General features: G+C 35.7%; 1 protein-coding gene across 1 annotated transcript in view; it reads left to right on the top strand.

Moving 5' to 3' along the window:
• The window catches only part of LOC136820243 (dynein, cytoplasmic 1, intermediate chain 2a-like), a 32,682-nt gene that overhangs the window by 3,456 nt on the left and 4,733 nt on the right, over nt 1-24,493 (top strand). The window contains exons 4-15 of the mRNA XM_067076438.1: nt 17,080-17,143; nt 17,584-17,644; nt 18,354-18,428; nt 18,889-19,048; nt 19,807-19,906; nt 20,349-20,474; nt 20,915-21,061; nt 21,392-21,505; nt 22,226-22,359; nt 22,750-22,894; nt 23,220-23,360; nt 23,805-23,930. Coding sequence (XP_066932539.1) covers nt 17,080-17,143; nt 17,584-17,644; nt 18,354-18,428; nt 18,889-19,048; nt 19,807-19,906; nt 20,349-20,474; nt 20,915-21,061; nt 21,392-21,505; nt 22,226-22,359; nt 22,750-22,894; nt 23,220-23,360; nt 23,805-23,930 — 1,393 coding nt within the window. The remainder of the gene's footprint in view (nt 1-17,079; nt 17,144-17,583; nt 17,645-18,353; nt 18,429-18,888; nt 19,049-19,806; nt 19,907-20,348; nt 20,475-20,914; nt 21,062-21,391; nt 21,506-22,225; nt 22,360-22,749; nt 22,895-23,219; nt 23,361-23,804; nt 23,931-24,493) is intronic.

Genomic DNA, 24,493 nt, shown 5'->3' with positions numbered 1-24,493 from the left:
CATGCTTCACTTGAAACCTACTGGTTCTTATACTAAAAAGCAAATAAAAACTTAAAGTCGAGTTCCCAAAGATGCACTCGATGCTCTTCTTTTAAAGAGACAGTTTCTCCACACTTTCCAATTGAACAAGATACAACTAACCGGCGAAAAGAACCACTGAGCAAATATCAATGCTATTATAATATCATAATTCATTTCCATCGTTTCTATGCTATGTCCAACATCTGCAGCCACCAACAGCAACGATCCCAATGCAACACATGTCAACAAACAAAGAGTCCTTTTGTGACGGTACTGACCGTGTGTCTGTGTTATTGATGGATCTGTGGAATCTGTTTTCCACATTTGTTTGAGTATGAATACTATCAGAAGTGTGATGTACACAAGAACTAGAATAATTATCAGTGCCTTTAATAACCAATCTTTTATCTTGCTGGATTGATTCACAGTGAACATTCTGAAGTATATGTCATTCAGATTAAAAACTAAACTAAAAGGTAACACAATGGCGTAGACAAGAATGACTACACGTTTGACTCGTCTTTTGGTGACACAAACTTTCATCTTCAAAGGGTATGTGATGGCTATGATTTGCTGCAAAGCTGCCAGGGTGAGGAAGATGATCTCACAAGCGAAGAAGGTTGAGCCTACTCTGAACACTACCGTTCCATCCTTGTACATCTTTTCATGCTCTGTAATATACTTTGCTACGGCGAAGTTTAAACAGTATAATAGATTGTTGATGTAAGTGTTGGCAAGAGCTATATCCAATGTGTTACGTCTTTCATTCTTTAGAGCGATGGTAACGATAGCTGATATACTAAGGATTGTTAAAACGGCTGAAAGTCCTAGTATGGTTATGTCTCCTTGATCCATTTTCGTGGTATCAGTTTTTTAACTTTAAAGAGTTGAAATAATAATAGGTTAGCCAACATGGAATTTTCAAAATGATATTTTGTACTTTTTTCAACAACACAAAGAAAATTCATAAACAATCTTCTTCGTAAATTTACCTGTCTTCAAATTTTTCTTTTCGCTTGAAACCTTTTAATAATTCGAAATTGCAGGTGTTTTCTTGACATCTTTACACAAAATATGTCTACCCTAAATTTCTTTTTTTTCAAATTCAAATACGGGTGACAGCTTTGTTTAAAGGCATTATTAGTATATGGTAAAAACAACGAATGATATTTTATGAAAGTTCTCTCAAGTTTTAATTTTAAACTTGAAAATTAAAGCTCAAATGAACTGACAGAAAACTCAAACTATAATCTCGACTATTGTACTGTGTTTTATTATCTATTCTCCTTGCCAAAAATTTGCTTAACGATTGCAATCTCGATGAAGATGATGAAGTCGTTTGAAATTTATTAGATGAAGAAAATTTGATGAGATCTTTTTGGGGACCGATTTAAAGAGAAATATTTGAAAATATAAAATCAATCAAAAATGAAAATTGAAGAAGGCTCACATTTATGTAATTTTTTTTGTTGTTAATTGTTTTGTTTTTTTGTCATACAGCTTTAATTCACTTTCTGAATAAAATCAAAATCAAAATCAAATTTTAACGTGTACAAATAATCTAAGCACAAAGCCCATAAAGTTCGACTGCCTGTTTACATCATCATTTGAAGGACGACTTCTTTTCTGTGGTAAATTTCAATATCTCTGTTAAAAAAACTTTTATAGTGTAGTTTGCTCGGGTGAATTTCTCAACCGAAACACGGTTCTTTGACCAATCACAGAGCAGTTGACATAAGAATGAATTGAACTTGTTCCGTTAGGTCTTCTATTCTTTCGTCTCTTGCAATTATCTTTCCACGTTTTGAAGTTCATCCCAACGTAAATACAAGGTGTCCATATCCACTGGCAGATGAGAACAAAAATACCGAAGCGAATCATGTCCTCCGAGATTTCATGTAACTCAATGAGAGTCTCCCCTACTCGTCTAATAACAGTTCCCATAGAAACGACAAATAATAAACAAAGTGTTTTCCGGTCCTGAATTTGGCCACCGTGTGTGCTTGAGGATGAATCGTCAGAGAAAGAGCGTTTGCAGCAAACTCGTTTCATGAATTTACATAACAAAGCTGAATAAATGATAAACAAAATGCCAACAAGAGTTGCACCAAAGACTATATCCTTTAAAATCTTATATATTGAACTCAATAAAGGTTGGTCCACTTTTCCATACCTGCCAATTAGATAGTAGCTCAAAAACAGACAGACAAAAAATATGTACGTAACTGCGACGGTTACTCGCGTTTTCCGGGTCGTCACCCAGATTCGTAGTTTGAATGGGTAAAACACGGCAATGAATTGCTGGATAGCGGTCATTGTTAAGAAAAGCATACTTTCCACCGAAAACATATCATAGAGCATGCTTAAGATTGCATAAATCTCAAAACTCTTTACTGAAGATGTAGCTATTGCTTCCCGTAAAGTGTAAGACTGCGCAAGGAAAAATATTTGACATAAAATTTGTGTGAGGAAAGCGTGAGCTAGTACTTCGTCTAAAACGGTCCTCGGTTTCTTTATAACGATCATTACAACTGCTATAGAACAACATGACGATGCGATAGTTATCAATACGGTAAGACAGGTAAAATAGGTATCCTCTTCTAGCATCGTTGCTTGATGATATTTCTATACGCCTTCAAGTCGGTACCAGTTGTAATAACGCAAAGTTTGGGGAAAATCTTTTGAAGAGTAGTGAGATTTTCACTAGTTAGAAAACAAGCTTTTCTATAAGCTCAAACTCGATTCTGGATTTCTTCTTCTCTTTAATTACCTCCAACTGCCGTCAATATACTGTTACTTTATATATCTCAGTATTTCACTCGATCAACATTTGATTAATTGACTGTCGATGGTGATTTTCTTTTATCATAGCCTGAAAAATTTAAAGAAAATACGGTTAATAAAGCTCTTTTCAAATAAGCTGTTAGTAAAATTACAAGTGGCAATAACTTTTGATAGAATCAGATTGAAATTTTGGACACCTTGAATAGATAATGGTGAGTGGGATATCATTATGTAAAGATTTTTTGAAATCGCTACTGCTTCCTACAATACTCAATAATTCAATTGAGTCAACTGGATAAAAACATTATCTTTCAAGAAAATTCAGTTTATCTGAAATTAATTAAAATTGGGAGCCGTGAAGAATTACAGTAGACACCAGTTATTGACAAAAAATTTTTATGTTTAACTAGAGCTTTTACGATAATTTTGAATATATATAATGGGCGATATGACCTGATCTAAGTACATCATTAGCAAAGCTACATTTTGTGAAATTAGCGGTATCTTAACGTAATACAAAATAGACGGTGTGTAACTGACCACTTTCAGTGTTATTTGTAAAGTCATAACAATGTAGGTCTTCCTGTATTTATCAGCCCTAACTTTATCGTGAGTACATTTCGAGTGTTTCCTTGTTTGGAAGTGTTTGGTGATGAAATTTAAACTGAGGCGTATAAACACTAACATAGCTATTAGAAACTTGATGGAGATTGCCAGAGATACGCCGTAAGTGATATTATCCACATTCAAATGCATCAATCTGATACCAACCATAATAGCAACGTAGAGACACGTGGTGAAACAATAGATCCCCAGTATACCAAGTTTTGTTCTTTTATTGTTTATCCATACTTTGAGATGAAGTGGATGTATTATAGCAACGTAGGCTTGGAAAACTTTGAACAGATGGAAAATGACTTGGTTCTCAAAAGCCAGTAAAAGAGACGTGAGTAAATAAGGAAAAGCAGGTGTCAGATAGTCCCACGATGAACAATACGCGATGATTTGACATGTTATGATGACCACGGTGACAAACAAGCTGTTGATGTATGTATTTGCCAGCAGAATGTCAAATGGTGTTCGTTTCTTCTTGTAGATCTGGTAAATACCGTGGCTGATATGGGCATCCCTGCGCCTATCTTGCCGCGGTGGTTTAAGTCAGGCGGCCGCCTATCTTTTCGGGCGGCCGCCTAACTTAGCGATGGATTAACTCGGGCGGCCGCCTATCTTAACTTAGGCGGCCGCCTAATTAGTCAATCTTGCTGATCTATTCTGGTCTGTATTTTTATCATCTCAATTCAGGCGGCCGCCAGTTTTATCATTTCAAATTTCAAAACAAACAACAAACAAAAATGGTAACCATTTTCCTTTTGCTTGCTTTTGAAATTCCTCTGCAACTTGATACACCATGGTATATACATGGTATTTTTGTTTACTTTTTATTAACACGTGCAACAAAAGATAGGCGGCCGCCTAACTTGTTAAATCTTAGGCGGCCGCCTGAATTAGAATAGGCGGCCGCCTATCCCAACTCAGGCGGCCGCCTATCCCAACTCAGGCGGCCGCCTAAGATTCAACAAGTTAGGCGGCCGCCTGAGTTAGAATAGGCGGCCGCCTAAGATTCAAATATAAAATACAGACCAGAAAGCTAATTCGATGACCATCCATCGATAAGTTAGGCGGCCGCCCGAAAAGATAGGCGGCCGCCTGAAAAGTTAGGCGGCCGCCTAAGATGATAGGCGGCCGCCTGACTTAAACCGCCGCGGCAAGATAGGCGCAGGGATGCCCATATCAGCCACGGTAGGTAAAGCACATATAAGTAGAGTTGACCAGAGACGAGCATCACCACCAGCGTGGTTACACCAAGAATTTGATATTCCTCCATTTTGGATTTCTAGTATATCAGTATTTTTTCCGGTTTTTGCGCTTGCTAGCTATTCAAATTTTCACGCTACTGATAAAACTCTAGCTACGATGAGGTATTCTCTGGCAATTTCTTTCTTTCTGCTGCGTTTTTCCAGTTTCACTGCAAAAAATAAACTCAAAAGATAAAATTCTCAAAAGATAAACATACTGTTGTTATGAAGAATCTGAACTTTTCAATATGTCAGAAAAAATCAAAACCAGTCTTCTTTATTTTATGCTAAGAGAAAAAGGGAAGCATTATTTTATGTCGAAATGTTTAGAAAAGATTATTATAAAAGTAAACTGGGAGGTCAAATTCGAATTTAAAAGGCACCTCTAAAGTCTCATAATTCATTACCAGGCACAAAAGTACAAACGTCAATGGTAAAAATGGTTCCCAACTTTTGGAGGAGCAGATGTTTCCTCATGAATCTGAGGTAAAGGTAAAATAAAACGATAAACAGGCTTAATTGCAATTACAAATAAAACTGTTTCGTGTTCATGTTTTTTAATGAAAATGATTTTCCATTATTGCTTTTCCAGTTACTTTAAATAATATTGCATAACGTTGCTCGGCCGTTCGGCCAATTATTTCCTTGAATGATAAATTAGCTCACATAGTAATGATTTCGAACTTTCAGTCCTGTTCAAGTTCCTTCATCTCGTTCAAGCTTGGTTCAGTTTGTTCAAACTCGTCTAAGTTCGTTTAATTTTACCCTACTTCAATGTTTGTTCAAGCTAGTTCCAGTTCGTTCAAGTTCGTTCAAGTTTATTGAAACTCGTTCTTTTTCGTTCAAGTTCGTTCAAGTTTATTGAAACTCGTTTTTTCTTCGTTCAAGTTCGTTCAAGTTTTTTGAAACTCGTTTTTTCTCCGTTCAAGTTCGTTCAAGTTTTTTGAAACTCCCGCTCTGGTTCGTTCGCCTGCTCGTCCTGCTTGAAACCGCTTGATGATGTTTTCTACTAATTTTCTGATTTATACCAATTATCTTACCCCTGAAAATTTTCATATATTTACAATTCCTTTTGAAACAATTTTTAAATTGATACATTATAATAATTGGTCATTTAGGAAATTCAGTTTTTCCTTTACTATCGCCAGTGGAGTATATATTTTTTTCAATTTTATTTTCTGTGACATTTTTCTTAACGAGGACAAACTCCATCCATTCTTGATCCATTGTAATGGTTTCTTCTTCTTTCTCTCTATTCTTTAAAGTATTGCAAAAAAGTTGTGTTTTCCTACAAAGTTGACATGGAAATTGTTTGATGTAGCACCTGCAACATAATAACTCTTCATTTTTTGCCGTTTTTTAGGAAAATAGAAATGTCATGAATTCTCATTTCAAGAGATAAGAATTGACTTCTTTGCGAGATTAGCTGTGTTTTTTTTAATGTTTCCCTCAATCGAGAAATGAGGACAGAAAAACACACTTGAATTTCTTTAGCTTTTTACGTTTTTATTTCAATTTATGTCAATCAACTTTGTAGGTGAACATCTCCACAGCCAGATACTTCTTGTTAATATTTTCTGTTAATATTTTCATTGCATTGTTAAAAAAAAAACAGATAAAAATTGAATAAAGGCTTGGGGACACGAGAAGTTTTTTTCGTGTGGCAGAGATCCCACTCGGCATGTTTTTCATGATTTTTATGATTTTTGGAATTTTAGCATTTTTCATCATTTTTAGCATATTTTAGGCCAAGTTAGCATTATTTTTCCAGAAATCTAATCTTCAAAAAAAAGTTTATACCGTACTGTTTTATTGAAATATTACTGTTATCAGCTATGTTAAAGTTTGTGTAATTGCTTATTGTTTCTTAGAATCTTCATGATTATGTCATTTGATTTTGTTCATTTTAGAAAATATTACTATTATAGAGTTTTACAGTTAGGCACACACTCGGCCTCTAACCCGCTCTTCTTACTATAAGTTGTTTCCGTAATGGTGCTAGACTTCTCGAGTATAGCTTTAGGACTACGTCTTACTTTCCATATAAGATTTTTGTTCAATTATCTCTTATTGTTCTTTTCTTGCAAAATCGTCAGTTATTCTAAAATTTATCAAAAGATCTTACTTATGGATGGATGCCAGACTTTGTTTCCTTTTCTCTTCATTGTTAAGAGTTTTTTACGGCCTCCATTATATAGATTTCATCTTTCCGAGCACCTAAGCGTTCTGCCTTGAGTACCCTTATATCGAAACCCATACGTTTTTTCACAATTTCTTCTAATCCTTGTCGCCGGCACGTTGTTGGGTTCGAAGATAACTTCTCGTGTCCCCAAGCCTTAAGTGAACTAGAAATTGTACTCTTTTTTGTAAGGACTATCAATCTTGTGTTTAGACTGGGCTGTTCTTATTTTATAAGCACTTTGAACTGCAAACTGTTCCTAACATGATCTTGTTTCTAGGATTTGGCCCTTAATTTTATTAAATTTCAGCCGTTTTATGCTTAGGATCCTTTTGAAACCTGTTCTTTTGGACATTTCTGAGCCTCATTCTCCTTATCCAGTTGTTCTGATAAATACCTCGATTACTCGAGTCAAAGCGACAAAACCTAAATCTCGTTGGAAGAAGAATTCTTCTGATACCTTTGGACATTCAATTTTGATTCTGACTTTGTATTAGCCAGATAAAAACGCTCAATCAAAAGACTGTTTTAGTAGTATTGTTTTAAATCAATAGTATAATAGAACGTAACTATCCTAGTACATGAAAAACTAGAGAAGAAAAGGTTTGTCGATGAAAAAGTTTAGAATGAACATTCTTGTTTGATCATGATTCAATCTTCAACCGAAATTCGATAGTCTTTGATTATCATCAGCTCTGGTGAAAACATCTTGAGCAATGAATGAGCATGTGCGTCAGCTTCTGATCGATTGTGCAACATTCATCACTATCTCATGTCTCCTTCATTTCATCTGTATCCTCTACATCATCACCAAGAAACGATTCACACCTGCAGATTCTCTTTTCCTGGCCAATTACATCAGCAGTGTGTCATTCATGATTGTCCTCATATTTGTGCTTGGTTATATTCATATTATTGGAGAGTACGGCTTTGTGATGTTATCATTGTTTGGTCAATTGAAAATTATGGCTATGTTTGGTTTAGCTCTCCAAAAATATGTGGCCGTTTTTCATCCACTGAAACTGAAGTCCATTGTCACCAAAGGTAAAACCAATATTTACATTTTAACCACCACTTTGGGAACACTGGTTATTTACAGTTTGGGCTTTTTGAACGTTGGTTACAGAGTGATCGAACCGTTGCATTTCATCGTTGCGATGGGAATTGTGTTGTCTGTACTATTGTCAATCATCTTGATTGCCAATGTAGTGATTGTGGTCAAATTCTTTTGCGATTGGCAACAGAATCAAGAGAATCTTGTACGCCAGCGAAAGCAACAGAAAAGAGCGTTATTAGTGACTCTGGCAATCTCAGTCCTGATGGGAATCAGTTACACGCCGTTAACGTTGGTTAGCTTACGCATACTTGATGGGACACACGTCAGAGTGAGTTTTTGGTTGTATTGGATCGATCATATATTGTCGCCTGGCATTTTTATATGGCTTTGTATGGATTTGAAGAAAACGATTCGAAAGATATTGTGTATGAAACAAGATGTGGACCGAGGATCAAGCATTCATATGAGTTCTATTGACAACTCATGAGAAAAACTGGTGTTTCAAATAACAAAGTTTCTTTGGCTTACACAGATGTTCATCTTAACGAAGTACAAAAGGACCGTCTCAAAATGCAGCAGAATTTTTTAAGATTCGAAGGATGTGGGCTAATTAGTTGTTTAAATTTCAGATTTCGGTTAACGAGAAAAGTTCTGCCTTGGCCACACTGGATATTTGGACATTCCAAGATCTTTTTTTTTTTTTAAATGATAGGTTTTTCACTAGCCCTTCATGGGGTTTGCTAACATGTGTGTGGCTACCAGAAAAATAGTTTACAAATTTTCATTCAATGAAAATTTTAATTTCAAAATAACTAGTTTGTTAACTACTGAAAATTTGTTATTTTTTAAAATCAATTGCTTGCTGACATTCTGTAACAAAATTTTTCATAATTATCTTGAAGCAATTAGAAAATATAACACTGTATATTGAGATATAAAATACATAGATTAAAATTTTATGTGTTCGTTTTATAACTAAGATTTCTTTTGCCTGCAGATTGTTAGACTAACAAGAAACTGGTTTTGGCTTAAGTCCTGAATTCTGGTGGAGTTCTTCTATTTTGAATTGCACTATTTCTAATGAATTTTTACATTCTAGTGACTATACTTAAAATATCCTTTGTTTTATGGATTGAGACCACAAATGTTATGGTTTAACTTCATCTATGCAACCTATTTGATGAATGCTAGGCCACATGCTTATTGTAATCATTCTAGCAGCTGTGGCAATACTATGTTGCTCCATAGCTATCCTTGTCATTTTGCTGAAGAAATCAAAAACTGTTTTGGATGAAGTTCTCGGTCATACTTTCGTCAACCACATTCTATTCGATGCTTTCTTTTTACCTGTACTGTATCAACCTGAATATTATGTTTTAATATGCATTGCACAAATGTTCGCTTTGAATGGTTTAACATTTTTAACAATGACCGGCATCCAGCAGTTTATTGCAGTGTTCTTCCCATTGAAACTTCGAATGTGGGTCACTACTGGCAAAACAAGAATCACTCTTGGTGTAGTATACTTGATGACTTTTATCCTACAAGGTAGTATGTACATTGTCTCCAGGTGGTTTCAGAAAGGTGTTGCATATTTTAATCATTCCTATACTTTTATTGTTCTTTTCCTATTAGCAGTTATGATTTTCATGTACTTTGCAATGTTTTGTAAATTCTTCTTCCGAGCTTGTTGCAAAAGTAATGCACCAGTCATGGAAGGTTCTCAAACGCACGGAGAATTTCACGACAAGAAAACAGTGTGTATGCTGTTTGTTATCACGCTGGGATCTGAAGTTACAATGTCGTCACATTTATTACTGAACATGTCGATCCAATTGTTTGGTTTAAGGGTTGAGTATCTTGGCTACATTCTTATGATGTTCCAATGGGTCTTGGCTCCTTGTGTTTACATTGTTATGAATATCAAAACATGTAAAGGAATTTTCAAGAAGAAACCTACTCCGACTGCCCCTTGAATTTAATTTAGCTTTTTGTAATGTAGCATATAATGAGCATATAATGGGTAGCACAAAGTTTGTATATAATTTAGTTTATTAGTGATGATATGAAGCTCGAGGGAGTTTCATAAAACCATTATGATTGAGTGGGATATAATTAGCAAGTTTATATACGATGATAGCAAAATATAATGAAGCATTACTTGAGAAATTGAAAACCTTCTTGACTTGAGAGAAAGATTTCAACTATTGTTAAATGAAAATACAAAGACCCTTCCGTATTTTTTAGAGCACAGTCTTTAAATATTAATAGAATTATGTATTTTCCTAAAATGTAATATCTTTACCTACATACCTTACGCGGCTGCGGTCATAACTAAAACTAACTCAAAAGAATACAAAGGACTGTAATATACTATGATATAATATATGCTAATATATGCTAAATATGCAATGACGTAATACGTATAATTATACTTTCTTTTCCGACACTTCCGCCACGGCCACGAACGTTAAAGTGTCTTTTTCATCAACAAATTTGATAGTGACCTTTTCGTCGGTCTCTTCATTCTTCCTAGAATACTCAAATGGATAATTTGCCGTTTGTAATAACGGATAGCTCACAGGCTCGAACTTTACCGTCCGTGCTTCTAATAAGTTTTGTGATTTTACCCAGTTTCCAATTCTGTCGTTTGACTTTGTCATCGTGGATTATAGTACCACGTCATCAGTTCTAGGAACTACGTCGATATTCCTACTCAAATGCAATGACGTAATACTTATAATCATAATTATACTTTCTTTTAAAATAGTATTTGCTCCTCGATAGGCTTTCAGTTCATAAAAAACCATTTCACAATATTCAATTATAATTTCAAAGTGATTTATTCATTGATAGATAGACACTCAGTACCCTGGGAACCCGTTCAAAGACCTTCTAAGGGTCGTAAGAATCACAATATCTAATTTCAGTCGCCCTAAGGGTTACAAAAAAAAACAAGGGTTTCAAAAAAAAACAAGGGTTTCAATATTTACCCCTAAAAAGGCTAAAAGAATTCCCGGTAAGGGTTCCAAAGTTCACAAAATTTATGTTTTTTTCCCCTCAATTTTAGACACTAACGTTTGCGATGTTCAAAAATCGGGTGGTACCCCTCGTTATTTCGCAAACCTAGTACCCCCTTGGGCTTAAAACCCACTGGATATTTCTTTTGTTACGTTTTACCTCGTAAATTACCGAGTTTATGTATGTGTGTCCCAAAAGTACTAATACATAAACTCGCTGTTATAGAGGGATGAGGAAAAAAATTATTCACAATTTTCATTGTAAATTGTTTTTTTTGGAGGGGCTTTTATTCGAGGAAAGCTTTAAAAGAAGGGGATGTTTATGAAATCTATGCCTTGTTTAAAAAAAATCGTCTCTGCTAGAGTTTGCTAGAGCTTTAGTTCGAAGGGGGCGTTTATTGATTTTTTCCTCAAAGGAGGGAAATATAATTTTACAGGGCTGTGTCGGCTTCCCTCAATTTTGTACAATCCAGTTTTTTTGAACAATCAATAACAGGAACCCTGCTAGTGCCAGATCTCCGTTTACACCAAGCCCAATCTACCATCAAACACATGTACCAGATTGCTGAGAATATAGGTTCTGTCCACACTAGCACACGAGCAATATTCAAAAGTTTTTGTTCTCTGAGACCGAAATTATAAATGATTACAGGTACCAGGGAGAGTAGATTTGCAGTCAATAAGAGACAGCAAAACATACAAGATTTGACAAGTTTTTTGTTGCGCCTGGTAGCTATTGTATTTCCAATGTTATTCTTGCATTTACATAACCTCACGAAAATGAGCACGTAAAGACAAAAAGCCAAAGACTGCTCGATCGCAAATATTGCGGTGTTGACAAGAGATATTGTTACTTCGAACCCAGGGTACATTATCCCAAGAATACTGACAATTGTATAGTAGATGAATGTTGCCAGGTAGTTGCCAGCGATGAATCTGTTAGTCACTTTGTTAGTGATCCAATATCTGCATTTCAAAGGCTGGTAAACAGCCAAAAATCGTTGTATGGATATGAAAACCAAGCTGTTATAAGCTAGATGCGAAACAAACCAACCCAGAAGCATATAGATTTTATGCTCTGATGCATTTCTACGGGTCATATTTTCCAAAACTAAGAATACAATGCAAAATACAATCCCTAAAATGAAGTATTGTGTAAAAATGAGGACCATGGGTGTGGTCGGTTGTCGCCGTCTTTTCCGAACTATAATTAGAAAGACAATGACATTTGCAAGTAAAGCGATACTGCATAATGTGAATCGGATAGCTTGCTGTTGCCATGGTATCTCCATGTTGATATTAGTTACCGTTTCGTTATCTGTTCTTGTTGTTGTTTTAATCACCAAGGTAATATTGACTGGAAAACTCATATCCCAACGTTTCCAGTTTGGTCAGTGTTAGGGTAACAGACAAAGTTCAAAATTTGTATTCCTCTTTCCTCATTGAGATTTTCTTCAATTTTTGGTCCCAAATGATGATAAGGGATCAACGAATAAATTACGTCTTAAAAAGTAGTTGATTCTTCTGTTTTATTGAGATTGAAGAAAAGATCTTCCTTCATGAAATTAAAAGACTGTGACTTCACATCATTAAAATATTGACTCGATATTTTTTCGATTTCTGAAAAAAAAGTTTTTAATTTCAGAGCTCATTTCAGCTCATTTTCTAATGATCGGATCTTAATTGACAATTTCAACTGGTTTCAACTTTGTGCAACCTATTAAAGTTCTTTGCATAAAAAATTTGAACGTTCGACTTTCGTTGATTATTTTTTGATGATAGTTTTTAAATTGAGATCTCGCGAAGCTTTTCAATCACTCACTACTGTTTGACAGTACTTAAAAGTTTATCAGCTATCAAAGAAGGGAAAGGACAAGAACAAATATTTACCATTCAGGAAAACTGTATTCAAAATCTAGGAGTAATATTGTGTAGACTCGCACGACTGCAAGCTTCGGTAGATTAAAGTGTGGTCAAACTTTGAAAAACATAAGAGTTGATAAAAAAATTTCCAACGGAAGAAGTTACATTGAGATCTGTAAATCAATCAAACAAACATCTTTAAGAGCAATGTCAAACCAGACCTTTTCAGCCAACCAGACCTCCATCGCTTGGTTCAATGGTTTCACTTACACTGTGTATACCCTCAGTATCACCATGAACATATAAAAGACTGGACGTCTATCTTTTATTGTCTCTTTGAAGCGAGCTTCGTTGCCGCCTGTATTTCAAAATTGGTATGAAAAATCCGACAATATTCCGTCATAATTTTATTTCTTTGAATTATTTAAGTAAAAGGATTGATAGAGCTTGAACATTACTCCTAATGCACAAAAAAATCATTTTTGAATTTTTTTCACAAGTTTGCAATATATTTTATCAACATTTTCAACTCTAAAATGCAGAATTTCGACTGCGTGTATACTTTTGAATCCCTTTTGTCACTCCAATAATTTTTTTTATGACTTGAAAAAAATAGCTTGCCAAAGTTGAGAGCCTGTTTCATAAGAATATCGAAATTAGAATGTGACACTCTCTAAAATTATTAGACACTTTTAAGTCAAAATTTAGAAATATTAGTTGGAGTTTTGACAAGCTGACGATGATTTTGCCTCTGTTATTTTTGTTGTGATATACATACAACGACTTTGAGAAGAATAGAACAACAGAGACTTTTGTCGAAGTTTTGACGTTGTTAGCAAGCTATTCCCAAGTGGTATATCATCAAAATCTATTGTTTCATTTTATGCTTTTAACGAGGCGGCAACGAAGCTAGCAGCCTTTTCTACAAAAATACAAAGGAGATGGATGTCCAGTCGTTTATATGTCCATGGTATCACATCCTTCGTTTTGAACCTAACCGTCTGCATACTATTATACAAAGACAAAAGCAAGCGTCGATCCTTCAACGGAGTTTTAACGCAATACTACATCATTTCGACCATTTATGTAGCATACTATATCGCTGGTAACATTGTAAAACACACTGTAGAATGGAATCGCTGGAGAATCTACGAATTGTTCCACACTGGCATGATTTGGGCCTTAAGTCATGCTCAGATTAACTTATTACTTCTAATGGCTGTACAAAGATATATTGCTATCTGCTATCCAGTCAAAGCTAGGTATCTTCTAACTCCTGGTAAAACGAGATCTCAGATTCTACTCTCGCATATCGTGGTTGTTCTTTATTATACGTTATTTATTGTTGTTGGATATTTTGAAGAGAAGTCCTGGTGGAATGTCATGTTCGATCTTTCCAACGTTGTTCAGTCCATACAGATCTTGGTAAACGCTATAATTTATTTGGTCATCTTTTACAAGATGCGCCGCTTTACTCCACCCAAACTATATTGTGGCGCCTCTGCCACCAACCACGCCACTGGTGGTGCTATCAACGCTACTGCAGCTGCTCGGAATGAAGAGAATATAAAGAAATCATCTTTGTTTTGTTTACTGCTGGCGTTGAGTTATGGGATTGGTTCTTTCCCTATTTTCTTGGGATTGCTGTTCAATATTGGTTGGATCATGAACTTTGGTAGTATTTTGATTTGGGTCGAATTCTTGTTTACGGCTATTTGGTATATCTGTTTGATGGGTGATTTCAAACACTGTAAGAGGAAGACTTCAAATGAAAATGAAAATATTCATAAAAATCAAAGTCGAGTTGATATGAGAAGTCAGACGAAATCTTTATCCAACATTGAACTTGGAGAGGGTAATGACGGTCTAGCTGGGACCAATTTATCCGATGTGAAAGATTAAATAACTTGTATATTTTTTCTGACATTATGGTCGAGTGAAATATTCTCTCTCGGTTGTATATAAATTAATGTTTATCTTTTTTTTCAGAAACTTCATTTTCTTTCGAAGTATACAGTAATAATATTCGAATGTATTAGTATGCGGAAGTGAAAGGATTCCTTGTATAAAAAGATAGTTACTTAGTCATGAAAACTTGTTCCTAGGCACAAATTTTCTGTCACGTTTGTTCCACGCTTTGCTGTAAGCAAAAGGTTTCAGGTATTCGAAGTACCTTTTTGAGGTTACTGGGGTTTAGTCTGTTTGAGATTTTTTTATGTATTGCAATGTTAAAAAAGTAAATAGCGAAGTCGCAACAATCAATTTACAATGCATCTACTCTAGAAAGTAAAATAATAATTTTATTGAAACAATTCTTCGTCTGTTTCATTTGAAATATCAATCACAATCGTATCCCGATTTGTTCCCCGATCCAGTTTCCCGTTTTTTATCGACCTTTTGAACGTTGCTTTTATGTCTCTCGTACTCTTTGTGTGTCTACATTTCTCATCCAACTGTAGAATCCATTTTACGATTTTTCCCCCGATTTTACGGCCTCTCTTCAATATGATGTAGCTAATCGGGTTAAAAATCGGATCTACCCATACCAATAGAAACATGTAAAATTGAGAGTATTGTAGCCCGAAAATATGGAGCACTATTGGAATATAAGTCACCAAATTTGACACTGTTATAATGAACGAAAATAAAACCGATTTGACCTTTTTCCGTTTCCGAGACTGTCCGTTACCTTGAGTGTCCGGCTTGTTCAAGGCCAATTTGATAAATATGGAAACATAGAGTATCGACATAATTACACTTTCTACGATGATTAATATTCCATAAGATACGACGCTACTACGTCTATCCAGAATCCCTTTCCAGTAGAAAATACCCAAGATGCAACTCAATGTAAACATGAATGTATGTGTTGCGTAGATGACGTAATTTGTGCGTCGCGTAGTAATCCAAATTCTGACTCGCAACGGGAAAAAGACAGCTATAAAACGCTGACCAGCTATCAAGGTCAACATTGATAGTTGAGCGATTCCAAAAAACCAACTTGCGGATTCCAGTATTGAATAAAAAGCCGCTATATCGTTCGTAACTCTCATTAGTACCTCAATCAAACGTAACACGCCGTAAATGAAACTTGACGTGAATACGTGAAGCAGTAGCGTGTCCATGATGCGTAAAGGTCGTCTCGTATACAAAATGTAGAGGGCGATCGAATTCAAAATGGTAGCCACCATAACGATACAAGGATGAATTAAATATACTGTCCATCCCATATCTTCAATTTATACCTTCGCCAATTTTAGCTATATTATTGTCCTAAAACGAAAGGTAAATGGATCAAAGCGTAGTGTTTACACTATAACTAGATCTCTTTTATTGGAATCTGCCAAAAATCAAGACTAGCTTCGGAACAGTTTTATCAATCAATTTACGCTCTCGTTTAAATGAATGAATCGACTAGCATAACAGTTTTTGAATCCCTCATTCTCATCTCCTCTAATCATGAACTTGATACTTTCAGTATGTACCACACGTGAGTGGTATAAGAAATGTAAAAGTGTCACAACCTTTGAGTAATGATTGATATTTTTCTGACTGTGCTGCCTACACTATTTTTTAGCAAGTAAGCTCAAATTTCATGATTTCATTAAAGGAAACCATTACATTGTCAATATTTGAATTTAAAGAAACGCGGATTTTATGCTATTTTATATTTGTACAGTTTGCATATTTTTGAAAATTCACCGTTAAACCAAATATCTGATTAAATGATTAAAGTAAATACCTTGTGGTCTTTTAAGCAGTTTATTCAAGAACTCGCAACTCGTACTTTCCTTGGGTTTTTAAAAGCCTACTCAGTAGGCATAGAAAACTATCAACCAACTATCTGCTTCCAAGCAAGCTATTACGAAATTTGAAACTCACAAGTGATTCATCTGTCATTTACAACCGTGTATGACAAGTACTTACTAAATAGTGCTATCTATGATAAACTTTCGAGTACGATCACCGAAACAAATTTTTAAGATGATATACAGTCAACTCTCTCTACTTCGAACCTCTATTATTTGAATCTTTCTGTAATTCGAACTCAAATATTAATTATTGGTCCCCCTCACCTGGAAAGCGGTTTAAACTACTCTCTGTAATTCGAATCTTTCGTTGGTTCGAAGATCGAATTAGAGAGAGTTAACTGTAAGTACGGGGGGTTATATCCCTGTCATACCTGCCTGATTGCTTGAATATAAAGGTTACTCTACGATGCAATCCAGTGCTCTCTTACTTAAACTTCATGGAATCAAATTAGTTGTGTTACTCTTCAACATTTCGTTTCTTCTTTAGCGCACCTACAAAATCAGTGACACTGAGTGTCAGCCATCGCGAACCGGTCAACGTTGCTCCAAAGGTAAACAACTATTTTCAACAGACTGTCTTCGGAGCTTCGAAAAGTGATATTGGATTTCGTAAATTGCATGACTAAGTTGTAGGGGCATAGTCATTTAATAGGTTGCAAAGGTTTTGCAGAAAGGTGTTTTCTTCTGGTCGGTGAAATAAGGAACAATTTTATCTTAAAATTTCTTTGGAGCTGCTGGAAGCTCTCTTATTTTTTTACTAGACCTTTTCATAAATTACGTCACAAACATCACTTGCCTCGTTTTCAAACAATTACTATGGTGATTATGTCCCTTGAGACATTAAATAATTTTTTTATGAAAAGAAAGTGGTTTCAAAAAAATCTGCTGGGTTAATCACCATGGTAATAATTTCAAAGTGATGTTTGTGACATAATTTATTAAAATGTCTATTTGAAGGAAAAAAGACGCTCTCTTTTTAAAACTTTTCAAGGAATTAGTATCATATGAGAAAGGAGTTCAAGTTCAAACGATCGAAGAAAAAGATGAGCCAGGTACCTGTTTTTCTTTGCTGCTTTTTAGGATGTCCTACCCTTTTCGTGACAAGTTTCCGTATTCTCTGGTATTCTATTTATTTACTAAAAATATTTAAACCAAGACTCTAGAACCTTGAAATCACATCGGTGAATGCTTGGCGAGAAATGATAAGGGATAACATAACTAGAAAAAGAAACTCCTTCTGATCGTGGTATGATCGACCTTTTAATAATGGTGCTCGTCAGATGAAATTCTAATGATCTCCTCATATCAGATACACTCTTATTTTTTTATAAGCATAACGTTGATAAGCATAATCAGGCTCAAATTCGGCAAAAAATAAGCATAATGCTAAGCATACCTCCAAGCTGAAATGCAAAAGAATTGTGCAGCTTTTCTAAAACGCTGACTTTTTTTAGGGTTGCTTTTAAAGCTGTTTGAGCTTCCTTGGACCAAAGATTTCCACCTGCGGCGCCAAGTTTCAAAGAGAAAACTTTCATTCTTTGAGCCGAATCAATGTTCCGACTTAAAAATACAAAATTTTCTTGAATCCAAAGATAATCAACAAATCGAACTCTAAGCATATAAATAAGCATATACATTAAGGCTGAAAATGAGATTTTGCTGAGCATATTGAGCCTCGACCCAATTTTCCCGTATGCTTATAAAAAAAGAGTGTATATCATTTGACATTAAACTTGACGATTTCCTTCTTCTCTATCTCAGAACCAGAACCAGAAATCAAGACTGAAGAAGGCAACAAAGATGAAACGGACGATAAACCAATCAAAAAAGAAGAAAGTGAGTAATATTCAACGGCTCTCGGTCTAATGTTTTTCGCCAGGGACAGAATTTCGAGAAGGAGAGAATTTCGTGGTATGGCGAGGTTTAATAGTTTGACATTCTAGAGACAAGATGTTTTGTTTGAATTTTAGGAGAAATTCGAGGTCGAGAGATTGAGAACATTCGGTTACAGTGTATCTTCCAGTATTGTGGCTGGCTTTACCGATAGTGGGGTTTTCCCCAAATTGAAGAAATTATGACCTTGGCCTGTCTTGGCGGGAAAGTTTGTTAAAAAAAGTTTGTGAGCGGGTACTGTACTAAAAAGTTGAAAAATCTAAGATTCGTTTCCTAAAAGACAGGCTTGTAGAATGATAGCTACTTCGTAATGTTATGCCATGGGTAGTTTACCCTAAATAAAACGCAAGGTTACCCGAACAAAGTCAATGCACTAATTATTATGTTTTTCATTCAATTTCAGCACCTCAAGTTGTCGAAATGAGTGACGAAGCAAAGCAAAAGATTTTACAATCGCAAAATTTTGCGCAATTTTTCGACCATGCAGCCAGGATTATCGAGAAAGCGATTTGCGAGGAAGATTACGCGTTCGATTACGGTGCCATCAAAGACGAAAATGAAGGGTAATAAATTGAGCCATAACTTACTGGTTCTCATAAAAAACAGCGTCTCAATTTCAACCCACATCCCACATCACTTTTCAATATGTTTAGTGCTGACCTTCTTTTTGCAAGGCGAGCCTCCTCCTAGTAGTAAGTAGTAAGTCTGCGATCGCAGTCGGAGGCGACCCGAAGGCTCCTCTTTCGATAGCTGTCTACCCGAAGGTAGGGGAGGGTGCCAATCTTTCTCCCTGGATTTCTCCACTTATCCTTGATCCTTCCCTTAATTGCTGAGCATCAAGCAGAGAGGCATCAAGTACCATTTTTAAAGAAGTCTTTGGTATGACCCGGCCGGGGTTTGAACCAACGACCTTGCGCACTGCAGCCGGATGCTCTACCACTGCACTACGGCCTCCCCCTAAAGTCTCAATATCTCCAAGTGTTAATGATTTCACAAATGATAGAAAACGATAAGGCGAGTTAGGGTTGAAATAAAGTGTGTGTAGCCCATATTTCAGCAGATTTGGCTGAAAATCTCTCCATTTACCCAAAATGATCTGCAAATTGACACGGTGTTTGAAGGAAAAACAATTAATGCTGAAATATTCTCTAGATCTTATAATATAATGCAGATTTTTCATGAAAAAAACCCTAAAACCCCACTGTTGGATCACGACTATGGGTATCCTCTATTAAAGGTCTGAGGAAAGTTTCGTTGGGTAAAGTTTCCTTAAAATTGTGTTAAAAAACACTACAAAATTGTTTTATTGTTATTTTTGTAGAGACACAATGACATCAAAAAAGTTGGCATTGAATCGTAAGTTCTTCGACGAGCGGTGGTCGAAGCATCGCTGTGTGACATGCATGGATTATTCGATACAGGTAAGGAAAAGACCATTTTTAATGAAAGCTTTTTCGTATCGCGTATCTACCCTTTTGAGGACGCATGAGTGACTGAAACGATTTAAAACAACATGCAGTTTCGACCCGTAAAATCGAGGACGGTAAAATCGCTGATTTCCCTTTATCTTCAGCTGGTCAGGATTAAGAGAAATAAGTAACGAACCGTTTCGCTGCAGATAACACACCACTTGTAAACTTTTATTGATTTATAACGAGGGACACAGCGTTCCCATCCCGCATCCTGCATCCCCACCAGCCCTTATTTAGTGTGCGTATCCGATTTTAGATTCTATTTTTGTGCATCCAGGAAGTATCCAACTACTTCTACGAATGCACCGACTAAGAAATTTTTAAGAATTTTGATTAGAAGAAACCTGTTGAATGAACGCTTTTAACTTTGAGTTTTATTTTGACTTGACAGTATCCAGAATTGTTGGTGGCATCATACAACCAGAACGAGGCTGCACCACAAGACCCTGATGGCGTCGCATTGGTGTGGAACAACAAATACAACACACAAACTCCTGAATACATCTTCCATAATCAAGTACTGTCATTTTTCTCCTTTAATTAATTAATTAGTTTATATGACAACGTAGAATTTCTTATGCCCCAGCCCTGATTAGTTTGAGGACATTTTGAGCCTTTTCACCCTGCCTATTTTAATTGTGAATTGAAGTGGACAGAGAGTTGTTTGTCTAAAGCCGATGCGTTGCCGTCTTTTGACTTCCATGAAATGACTATTTTCAAAATTTTCAAGTAAAGATTCTAACTACCCACTTTTTGCCTACTCTAACAATCGGAATAGGCATGACAGAAAGTTGGCCGTCTAAAATAGAGCTTAGTATAGCTTCCAACTTCCTCGTGAATCACACGTGTTTTAGCGATATGCAACGAATATATTGTATCTGGCACCATCCTTGAAAAGTAGACAATATTTTGGTTATAAGGTTATCTATTTAATTGATGTATTCTTTCGATTTTCAGTCCGCCATCATGTCCGTTTGTTTCGCACAATTCCACCCTAACTTACTGGTGGGTGGTTCATATTCCGGACAGATCGTGCTGTGGGACAACCGAAGTCGTAAACGAACACCTGTACAAAAGACACCTTTATCTGCTTCTGCACACACGGTACACAAGCATTTTTTGATAGGCTTTCTATCTGATATCAAATCAGATTTGTTTTTTTAGATCAACAGCTTAGAAAATATTTATAAATAAAGGCTTTATAGCTTCAAGGTCTGTTACGAAGAATTGACAATTGACAACTTTTCTCTGGGGGCCTTTACGCTAACATATCCTTCCCTTATTCTTTTGAAGAAGAAATCTTGATTTTCAAAAGAAGAAGACTAAAGATATACGAAGAGCGATATTAAAATCCGTTGCTGTCCGTGGTAAGAACGATAAATGTTGAGATGCACTTTGCGGTACTATAAAATTAATTCTTCTTTCGTTTTCCAGCATCCAGTATATTGTGTAGAAGTTGTGGGAACACAAAACGCACACAATTTGATCACATTCTCAACAGATGGTAAAATGTGCTCTTGGAGTTTGGACATGCTATCACAACCTCAGGTAGGCTTATTATTATCGGTTTCATTCATAGAAAAAGAAACCTACCGTTTGATTAGATTTCAATAATATTTGACCTGGAAATTTTCAAATTTCGTCAATACTACCACGCAAAATTAAACAACAAGCATGATGCGCTTAAAGACTTTTTTTATGACATAGAAAGAGACGCGCTTTCTGCTGAGTCAGCAGAATAAACAATACAATTTCCCAATATTTGTACTCGCATGGCACAGAAAAAAGAAAACTTGTTCTTTGTTTTGTTTAAAAAAAATGCTGTGTAAGCAAATAGAAGGAGAAACGTTAAATAATGTCCTTTAAAGTTGGAAAAGTGTTGACTTTGACGTTTTATGTACAGTCTCGGTCAAAATATATTGGGAGTTTTGGTTAATTCCTCGTTTTCAGCAATTTAAAGTTCGGGTGAAAAGTCACTTATGGGCAAATTGATAAATTTATTCGAATATTTCAACTCGGGAGGGACTATTATTCTGAGCCCTATTGTACCATTTTTGGACTTTTAGTTCCTCAGATCCAAGTCTAGCGTTAAAACTCTACCCGTCCAACCTAATTTAGAGCGCTTCCAAATCGTTTGTGGTTAAAAGATTTCGTGGGAATTTCTCCTTTTTCTCAAATATTATGACTTTGATTGTACTTTACATTTCAACCTTGATTCAACAAAGAACGTTGATTATTCTTTCTAATGATCTGTTTTCTCACCAATAGGATGTCATTGATTTGCAACATACTCACTCGCGATACGTAGCCGTGACTGGTGCATCATTTCAACCAGGAGACGTAAACAATTTCGTGGTTGGAACGGAAGACGGTTCCGTTTTCTCTGCGCAACGTCACGGAACGTAAGATGAACTTAAGTTCTGAAACATCCATTCATGATATGCATTATTTCAATGTACTCTGGTATTATATCATAGACCTAACAGCTGATTGGTTGTAAGTGACGTGAAATCAGTAAATACGTCACTTGCAACCAATTTTCTTGTGGGTTCTTGATGTAATGTAAGCAGGCGTTGGAGTGATGCATATGAAGGATTTTTGTTTAGTGATGTTTAGTGTGTCCTACATGTCAGATTTTGGGAAGTGTGGTCAAACCTAAAAGAGGGTTCAGACGAGTTCTAATTGAAGCAGTTTTTTTTAGGGATAGCTCTTTAAAAAGTTTTAAAACAATTTGACGAATTTAAATTTTGATTTGATCTTTGGTATTCTTACTCACTTATGTTGTCTTATAGGAATCAAGGATTATCCGAGCAATTCGAAGGCCACCACGGACCAGTGACCGGTATCAATTACAACAAAGTACCTGGCCCTATTGATTTCTCACATCTCTTCTTGACGTCCTCTTTTGATTGGACAATCAAGCTGTGGAATAACAAGGTATGTACGATGGATTGAAAATGTTTTCCCCTAATTTGTAAACCGTTTTTACTCATGTACAAACTGAGCTGATATATTTTTTAATTTTTCGTACAAACTTTTTTTTGCTTAACTTTTTACCCGATAAAGTCAGATGACAAGTGGCTAGTTGATAAATTGATTCAGTTGTTGTTGTTGAAAGTTTTGAACTGCTCATGTGTCATCTGTACCACATGTCATTACTGCCAGATAAAACAGGGAATATACTTTAAGAATCAGTTAAAAGTAAGATAAGGGCAAAACGTTGTGAATTAATAATATTCCTTTCATTTCTCACTCGTTCCAGTCCACCAAAGTGTTGTACTCATTCGAAGACAATGGAGATTATGTTTACGATGTGGAATGGTCTCCCAAACATCCCGCACTCTTCGCTACCGTCGATGGAATGGGGAAACTGGATCTATGGAATCTCAACAATGATACTGAGGTAAAGTCCTCCTTCTCTATATAAATTGAACGCCATAAATACGCTTTTTCGCCCGGGTTATGGGAGGGGGTCGGTTAATGAAGAGGTTTTTAAATTCTATTATCTTGGATTATCTCGAAACTTTGATAAACTAAGTCTACAGTCCACTCTCTATACAACCCTAACAGGGGAGCTTAAATTTGTTCGAATTATTGAGACAGTTCGAATAATAGAAAGTCTTTCATGAGGGTTTACAGGCTGTAGAGATAAGAAAATATGTTCTTATTTAAAATTTGCTACTTTACTTTGAAAAAGTGGATTCTTTCATTAATTTTCAGTAAGTGATGAAATATCAGAAGCTGCTTGTTTTTCATGATTTATTCCATTGTGCGATAAACCTCTTGGTCTTAACACATCCCGATCATTATCAAAAAAAATTGTTTCTAATGTACTACATTTGACTAGGTACCGACATCGAGTGTGACGGTGGATCCGATGGCTGCCATCAATCGCGTCAAATGGTCGGGTAGTGGATTGCAACTAGCAGCTGGTGATGATGAGGGCTACATTTATATCTATGATGTCGGAGAAGTATGTTGCTATGTTTATCAGATTATTTTTTGGGGGAAGTTTTGTCTTTTGAACTCTCGCGCAGTTCCCTGTTCGCGAATTTAATTCCAGTAAAATAGAATACGATCTTTTGATAGGGTCAAGTAGGTTTTGTCAAATTTAGCCTCTTATAAATTCTTTTTATAAAAAGAGTGCGTGTAATCATTTGAATTAGGAAAAGATGAGCTAAAAAGGTTTTATTTATGAAATTAATAAAATGAACTCAAGAGTCAAAAAGTCCTGAGTAGAATGGAATCCTCTATCTAAAAATGGATTTTTTCCCTCGGTTTGAAAAATAAGATTCGCTACATTATTAATCATGTATTAAAGTTTGTTGGGCCATTGGGAAATTTAAAACAAACAGTTTCGAAATTGTTTCTGTCTGTTTTGAAATTCCCTTTTCTCACTATCCAAATCTTCACAGCCACAAGAGGATGTGAACACAAAAGTGTTTCTACTGCTACTAATCGCTCGTGTTAGGGCAAACGTGGTCCAATAGAGGTCGGTTATCAAATCAACCTTCTCGCAAGGAGACTCCCCATAAT

The sequence above is a fragment of the Clytia hemisphaerica genome, unplaced genomic scaffold (assembly GCF_902728285.1).
Source record: "Clytia hemisphaerica strain Z4C2 unplaced genomic scaffold, Clytia hemisphaerica genome assembly, whole genome shotgun sequence".
NCBI classification, from domain to species: Eukaryota; Metazoa; Cnidaria; class Hydrozoa; order Leptothecata; family Clytiidae; genus Clytia; species Clytia hemisphaerica.
Note: the sequence above shows the minus strand (reverse complement) of the source record. Positions and strands in the feature narration are given on the sequence as shown.